The sequence below is a fragment of the Falco biarmicus genome, chromosome 19 (genome assembly GCF_023638135.1).
Source record: "Falco biarmicus isolate bFalBia1 chromosome 19, bFalBia1.pri, whole genome shotgun sequence".
Taxonomy (NCBI): Eukaryota; Metazoa; Chordata; class Aves; order Falconiformes; family Falconidae; genus Falco; species Falco biarmicus.
The window spans coordinates 5,917,323-5,924,684 of NC_079306.1; the positions used below are offsets into that span (position 1 = coordinate 5,917,323).

General features: G+C 64.4%; 3 protein-coding genes across 5 annotated transcripts; all 3 read right to left on the reverse strand.

The window, feature by feature from the left end:
• On the reverse strand, positions 1 to 1,507 carry DUSP23 (dual specificity phosphatase 23). 3 transcript variants are annotated; one of them, XM_056322128.1, is made up of 4 exons: positions 1,418 to 1,507; positions 743 to 1,015; positions 345 to 526; positions 1 to 175 (listed from the first exon to the last, which is right to left on the reverse strand). In XM_056322128.1, exons 2-4 carry the CDS (start codon positions 1,010 to 1,012, stop codon positions 151 to 153), a joined length of 477 nt encoding a protein of 158 aa, XP_056178103.1. In that variant the 5' UTR covers positions 1,013 to 1,015; positions 1,418 to 1,507; the 3' UTR covers positions 1 to 150. The 3 variants fall into 3 exon arrangements, with proteins under 3 accessions (XP_056178103.1, XP_056178104.1, XP_056178105.1); XM_056322129.1 differs by lacking the exon at positions 1,418 to 1,507 and adding an exon at positions 1,317 to 1,341; XM_056322130.1 differs by lacking the exon at positions 1 to 175 and having other exon boundaries at positions 341 to 526.
• A 277-nt stretch (positions 1,508 to 1,784) lies between these two features.
• On the reverse strand, positions 1,785 to 4,122 carry LOC130141278 (serum amyloid P-component-like). Its single transcript, XM_056322124.1, is given in 6 exon segments — positions 1,785 to 2,125; positions 2,127 to 2,235; positions 2,238 to 2,304; positions 2,307 to 2,359; positions 2,362 to 2,586; positions 3,166 to 4,122. Coding segments are annotated over 6 exon segments (687 nt in total). The 5' UTR covers positions 3,197 to 4,122; the 3' UTR covers positions 1,785 to 1,923.
• Positions 4,123 to 4,402: 280 nt separating this feature from the next.
• LOC130141420 (serum amyloid P-component-like) lies at positions 4,403 to 5,453 on the reverse strand. The gene is made up of 2 exons (XM_056322373.1): positions 5,390 to 5,453; positions 4,403 to 5,141 (listed from the first exon to the last, which is right to left on the reverse strand). The coding sequence occupies exons 1-2, from the start codon at positions 5,451 to 5,453 to the stop codon at positions 4,522 to 4,524; spliced, it is 684 nt and encodes a 227-aa protein (XP_056178348.1). The 3' UTR covers positions 4,403 to 4,521.
• Between the last annotated feature and the right edge of the window lie 1,909 nt (positions 5,454 to 7,362).

Sequence of the window (7,362 nt, forward strand, 5' to 3'; positions counted from 1 at the left end):
TAGAGAGAAGCCACAGGAGAGTTGTTTAATGCGAGAGGGGACAGATGGCAGCACCTCAGGGCTGGGAAAGGCCCCCCACCATTTCTGAGCAACCGTCTCCATCAACGACCACCTCATCCATGCTGCCCCCAGGGAGAGAGATGGTCATGCTCACACCTTGCTGTCCTCTTCAGTGCTGTGGTGGGGCAGATGCCACAGGTAAGCTGGGCTTTGGGAGCCGCAGCTCTCCTCCCGCTCACTGCACCTGGCACACCACTGGCTGTGGCCCCAGTGCGGCACGGGGAGCCGCTCTGTGCAGGAGAGTGACATGGAGACAGGACTCCCGGCTGCAGCGCTGCACCTACCGAATGTGCTGGTAGAACTGGATCACGGCTTGCTCCTGCTCCCGCGTCTCGATGGAGCCAGGTCGCAGTCGCCGGATCTCCCGGATGGCGTCGCTGCCATTCATCTTCTGTGCCTTCACCAGGTAGCAGGCCAGCATGGTGCCCGTCCGGCCATGCCCCAGCATGCAGTGCACTGCCACAGCCTGGCCACCAGCACCGCACCATCAGGAGGGATGCAGGTGTCGCTGCTGCAGCCCCTGGCACTGCCCCTTGGCACTACAGGCACCGTCTCCCTTGGCAGTAGCCCCTTGGTGTAACCACTTCCTGGGTGCCACCTCCTCCCCGCTGCGGTGCCACCCCCCGCAGCGCTGCCTCCCTGGTGTGATGCGTCCCCACCATACCTCACGTCCCCACCATACCTCACCGCAGGCATTGGCCTCCTCCACCAGCTGCAGGAAGCTCTGGATCTGCCTGGGCGTCGGGGGGCTGAAGTCGGGCACACGGAGCCGGTGGAGCTGGATGTCAGGACAGCAGCCGTGGTGCGGGGGCGCCCGCTCTGACAGCGACACCAGGTGCCGCACGCCCTGGCCCAGCAGGAACCGGTAGTGCCCCGGCTGCCGTGGCATGGCCAGGCCTGCCAGCCGCCCCTCCGCCACCCACGAGAAGTTGGGGGGCTCGGACGCCCCCATCACCTGCGGAGACAGGCACCGTGGGCCTCTGCTGCCACATTCCCTGGGGACAGGGCGGCTCTGGGGACGCCAGCTGGGCCACGCCCCTGGCGGATCACTGCCAGGACACCGGGGACACCCGGGTCAGCTCCCCCCCACCCCCCCCCGGACCTCCCTGACCAGGCCTCTGGACCCCTCAACAGCCGCCCCCAGAAGAACGTGGCGCCCAGAACCGCCCGTTCAGGCCCCCCGAGATCCCCGGGCAGCCCTTGCAACCAGGCCCGCCCCCACCGCGGCACCAGCCAGACTCCCCCGTAAGCCGCACTGCCCGCGCCCGGCCCCCGTGGCCTGTCCCAGGCAAGGCCCCGGCCCGGCCCGGTCGAGCCCCGCAGACCGCTCGCCCCGGGCCCGCCCGCCCCGCCGTACCGGGGAGGCCGCGCGGCGGCAGCGCGGAGCGTGGCCGGGGCCGGGAAGCGGCTGCAGGGGGCGGAGGCGCGGGCGGGCGCAGAGCGTCAGACCCGAGCGGGGCTGCACCCCCGGGGGATCCGGGACACGGGGCTGCCCCTCTCGGCCCCCCAGGCCTTGCCCCTGCCCAGGCCCCCTCCCCGCAGCGGGACTGGCGGCAGCGCGTGCCCCCCAGCGCTGGGCGGCCGGGCTCTGTCCCCCGACTGTGGGCCCCAGTGTCCCCGGGACGGAGCAGGGCCCCCGTGCTGGCGGGAGCTTTCCCCTGCTCCCACTCCCCCCACCCCGGCAAGTTTCCTGCGCCCGCATTAATTACCTGAGCCATGCCGAGCTTTGGTGGGCCTCGGGCTGCCCACCATTGCTGCATTTCAAACCCATTTCTTCATTTATGTGATGCCAGGTGGCGGGGGGTGGGTGGGGGTGGTGTTTACACAGCAGGGAAGGTGGGGGGCACACAGCCCCCGTGGCAATCACGGCTCGGCCAGCGCTTGCCAGCCAGCAGGAGCGAGAGCGCGGGGAGGCACCAGCGCCGTGCCCAGTACCAGGTGCCAGGGCCTTGGGCACACCTGGCCCACGACTGCGCAGGGGAAGTGTCTCCAGCCAAAGATGGGGGTTTTGCTGGGGCCATTCTGCATGGCACCGTCACCCCTGAGGTGGGAGATTCCTGCGTTCCGTGTACACATCCTGCATTTCCCCCATGGAAGGCTGCTGGGCATCAAAGCTGCCCCTGAAGGCATCCTGCTCCTGCTCCTGCCCCAGCATGATGGCCACCGCTGTCCCCACTTCTGCAGCCCCTCACAGGTCCAGGGCCTCCCACTGAGCCAAAACCCAGCGATGCTGGTGGCTGACCCCACCAGCTGGTGCAGATATGCTCGCTCACCATGATCCCCATGGGGACACGGAAGGTAACAAACTTGCCCCCACGTAGAATTGGTACTCTTTGAGCTTGGGCTTGAGGAGGAGGATCCCGTCCTGCGCCTTGGTGGTGCAGAAGAGGCTGTAGGGCTGGGTTAGGTCGGTGTAGGACCACAGGTGCACAGTGACGTTCTGCAGCGGCTGCTTGGGCTTTGCCCTCACCAGCACGTGGGAGTCATTGGTCTCTTGGGGAAACACGAACACTTTGTGCTCCAGGTCTGGGAGAGGTGAGAAAGAAGTGGCTGCTCCTGCCATGGCAAAGGCATCTGGCCAAATCCCCCAAGGGGAAACAGGGCTGCAGCCTGCCGGTGAGGAAGCCACCACCAACCTGGAGGTGGCCTCCAGCATCACACCCAGAGGTGGATTCCACCTCCAAGACCGGCCGCGTGTGGGCTGTGATACGGTGAGGATGAGCTGCAGGAAGGAGGGGGAGAGTCCTTGTCCCCAGCCACCCCCTTGGCCCCTTCCCTAACATCTGTCCTTAGGTTGTAGGTGACCACGGCAGTGGGTCTTGTTGGAGGAGGGGAAGAGGAGGATGTTGCTGGGGCCTTTCTACAGGGAGTCATGAATTCCTTCCTTCTCCCACAGGAACACCTTGGGGCTGAGCCAGCCGGGTGTCACTCAGGTAGGTGGACACCCTGGGGCGGCCATGTCATTGGGTGGGGGGACACAGAGGAACCATGGCGCTCCCTCCCAGCCCCTTCTCCTCCCATTGCCTACGGGGCCAGAGATGCAGCAACTGCCTGTCCAATGCTGGTGCTGTGCCAGAAGCTGCAGGAGGGTGGGGAGTGCCTTACCTGGGGTCCCTGTGACCTTGCAGAAGAGCATCAGCTGCTGGTAGAGAGTGGGTGCTGACAGGTGAGCCTGGATCTAGGCAGTCACTTTTTCTGCAGCACCCAGATGAGAGTGCCAGGCTGGACAGCGGGGTCTCCCTGTTCCCACCTCTGTGGCCTGGCTGTTCCAGGCTGTGGGAGCCCCACATCCCTGCTGCCACCCCTGACACAGCTGTGCGACATTCCTCGTGGTGCCTGGCATTGTGTCCCTGCTGTCCCCCACTGCTGCCCCGACTTAGGGTGCCCCTTTTAGCCCTTTTGCTACACTGCCATCGCACCTCCTCAGCCCACCCCTATGCACCCTGCTGCACCCCCAGCACACGGTGCTGTGCTCATTGCACCCCTCTGCAGAGTTCTGGGTGCCTTCTCCATCCATGGCTACTGCATGACGCCCAGGCCTCCTCCTTGCACCTCCTGTACCCCTCACTGCACCCACTGCACCCCTCTGCAGTGCTCAGGGTGCCCCGCTGCTCCCGACTGCCACCACCACCGCGTGTCCCCCTATGCCCACTGCGCCCATTGCTCCCCACTGTACCTTCTGCTCTCCCTGTGAGACCCAGAGCGGGTCACGGCACAACCCCCCTGCACCTACCTCACAGGGTAGCAAGGTCAGAAAGCACCACAAGGGCGAGGAGGCAGAGCCATGGCTGCCCCTTCGCACTGCTGAGCCTGGCCGCTGGCCCCTCTGTGGCGAGAGGGAACTGCAGAGCCACTGTGCTGCGGCCCTGGGGCTGCCCAGCCTCTGTGCCGGTGTAAGCATGGCTATGCAATGGTGATGTTTCCCCGTGACCTTCGTCCCCAAGTGCCTGGGGACACTGACCTATGGGGCTGTTTGGCAGTCTGGTGAGGGGCTCAGAGCCAGCTCTGCCCGGGAGCCTGCAGACCTGGCAGGGAGCCTGGGGATGGTGGGTGTGCATGGGGACAGGCGTCAGGGATGGGTCCTGCATCCCCTGGGGCCTGCCCAGCCCTGATCACTTCTGCTGTTCTACGTGTGGTTGGGCAGTGCTGGAGCCAGTGGATCTGCACCCTGCCCGTGCAGGAGCCAGCCAGAGGGCAGCTCGGGGAGGGTGTGGGAAGGGAAAGGGTGCCCCAGGCATCAGTGATGGGTCAGTGGCAGCTGCTGGTACTCAGGGGGACCCTGTCAGGCTGAATGGTGTCCCCAGCCTTCCACAGCTCCATCTGACCCCAGCTCTGACCGGAACTCCATGGCTGGGGCATGCAGACGGCATCTTCTTGGCAGGCTGTAGAGGTGAAAGGTTGATGGGATGGGGAGGGGAGTGTCGGGGCTGAGGCCGCCCCAGCCCCGGATCCAGCCGGTTCTCATGGCCCCAGTGCCTCCCGGAGCCGGGGTTTCACCACCACATCGCCCTTCACTTCGTAGCTCAGGCTCCTCCAGCCTAAGATGGAGGGTGGCAGGCGCAGGGACTGGTAGGCAGCTCGCATCTTGTCTGGGGACAGCCCCACGTCCCACAAGTAGACATCGGCCAGCTCACCCGAGAAGGAGTTGTAGACGTCGAAGCCACCCCCGAAGGCATCCTGCTCCTGCCCCAGTAAGATGGCCGCCTCTGCCCCCACCGTGTAGCCCCGCTGCAGCCCCTTGCGGGGCCAGGGCTTCCCGTTGAGCCAAAACTCAGCAATGCCGGTGGCTGATTCCCAGCTGGTGCAGATGTGCTCCCAGTCCCTGTGGCCCTCGGGGACACGGAAGGTGACAAACTTGCCCCCCACGTAGAACCGGTACTCACTGGGCTTGGGCTTGAGGACGAGGATCTCATTGTCCTGTGCCTTGGTGGCGTAGGAGAAGAGGCTGTAGGGCCGGGTTAGATCGGTGTAGGACCGCAGGCACACCGTGAAGTTCTGCAGTGGCTGCCCGAGCTTGGGCCTCAGCACCACATAGGCGTCACTGGGGTCCTTCCGGAAGATGAACACCTTCCGATACAGGTCTGGGGGACGAGAGAGGGGATGCGGTGGGAGTTTGGATTGTCCTGCAGTCCCCTCTGAATGCCTCTGAGACTTCCTCCAGCCCCCCTGGGTGACCCCACCACCCTGATGTCCCCTTTGCTGACCCCAGCTTTGCTCCAGCCTCCTCCAGACCTGCTGACTGGGCTCTGGCATGGAGCAGAGGGCTTGGAGAGCTGCTGCCAGATCCTCCCCCGACCTGCCCTGCCCTGTGCCCCAGTGCTGCCCCTACCTTCCTGGGCCACGATCCCTGAGAGTCCGGCCAGGATGGCAAGCCAGAGCTGCAGCTGGCCCATGGTCCCGGGCGCTGTGGTCAGTGCCGAAAGAGATGTCGCCTTGGTGCAGGGCTGCTGCCCACTGGGTTTATGAGCTGGAGGGTGGGAGGGGAAATGCTTCCCCCCAGTCCTGTCCCTCGCAGCCTGGCATGCCTGGGAGGAGCGATTTCATGCTGTCACATGGCGGTGCCGCAAGGCCCTGGGTCACCCGCCTGCACAGGCCTCCGCTTGGGGCTGTGCCCCGGCCACGTGCCCACTCGGGCGGTGGGGGCACCCCGACCATGTGGCTTAACCTTGGTCTTCTTGTCTCACCCCCATGGGCAAATCCCTGGTGGGAGCCAGCCGGTGTGATCCTAGCTCACCCAAGAGGCACAGGGGAAGCTGTGCTGGCTCCCTCACCCCGACCCATGGCTTGGGCATGTCCCCAGGCTCTGTTCACCCAGTCCTGGGCAAAGGGATGGGGCCCTAAGCCGGAGCCGTGGGCACCAGGTGGCAGAAGAAACGGCAGCAAAGCCGAATGGCTGAGGGTCTTGCATTGCCCGTGGGTGTCTGTGCTCTGGGCATCCCCTGAGGGTGTCCATGTGTCCTGCAGGCAGATGGGGCCTCTGCACCCGTGCGCTGTGCACCCTGCCCGGGTGCAGCCTGGTTGGGAAGGAGGAGGATTTCGGCTGCTCTGCGCTCAGTGGTGATGGCACTGGGTTGGGCTGTTGGGCTGCTGGGCAAGGGGTCTGGGCTGGGGGTGTGGGGCTGTTGCAAGGATACACTGTGGGGGTCGTGGATGGCAGGGCAACAGCAGGGTGCTCTTGGCCGCAGGTGGCCACCCCCTTTTTGCGGGACAACGTGGGCTCACTCCCTACCAAGTCAGTCCCTCAGTTTTCCAGGGATGAATCCCCAGGTCCCGCAGGACTTGGCTCAGCCAGGGCAGCTCCTTGTGTGCTGCTGTGCCATGCCCTGGACCCTGCGGGTAGGCAGATTCTGGCCCGGCCGTGGGCTTGTGCCCCTACATTGCCCCCACTCCAGCTCTCCATCCACACCCATTCTGCATCACATGTGCCTTGTGACCACACGTGTCTGTTCCTCGTGGACCATGGCTCAGATGCCTCCAGCGCTGGATGTAAATTACCCCACTTCCCACTAATAGACTGCAGAGCTCTGTTATGAACTTTTCCTGTTAATTTGGAGGCCGGAGGAGCATGTGCCTCCCACTTCCCATCCCTTGGCCCATGAGAGCCTGGCCAGAGACAATGGATGTCATGCCCCATGCCCCCTGCACCTCCCAGCTCCTGCCATTAAACAAGCTTGGCAAGTGGCTCTGAGATGTATATATTGTATATAATTCCCACTGCCTGATCTTGAATGTGACGCTTCTCTTGGCTTGTCAGGAGGGAGTGAAAAATCCCCTGTTGCTTCACATTGTTGCTGATTTTCCCATCTGCTGGAATTGCCCTGTGGAGCTGGGGAGCCCAGGACTGAGCCTCGGGGATCCCCACAGGCATGCGGAAGCCTGAGTCTGCTGTCATTGTAGGAGAGGTTGCCCATGATCTCCAGCAGGCCCAGGGAGTTACTACTCCCCAGGGCACTGGGGCTCTGCAAATGAGGCAGGTGGGCATCAGGCGGTGATGCATCTGCCTGACTGCGGGTGCCTGCATCCCACGGCATCGCTTGAGACATTCCCTCTGATGGGCTGCTGCTCCCTGCCACAGAGCTGCTGCCCTGCTGGTGATTCACACACAGACTCGGTGCAGGTTGAGCAGGGCAATTTATCAGGGTGGGCCATGCTGTGGGGAGAAGGGAGGCTGCCTGCAGCTGATCCATTGGTGCAGGATTGTCCCTGGGCTGGCCCCGCTGTGCATGAAAAGCACAGATTTTCTCACAGCCTCCAAGGAGGGTTGCAGGCCCGCACTGGGTGCAAATCCCACCAAGCCACCTG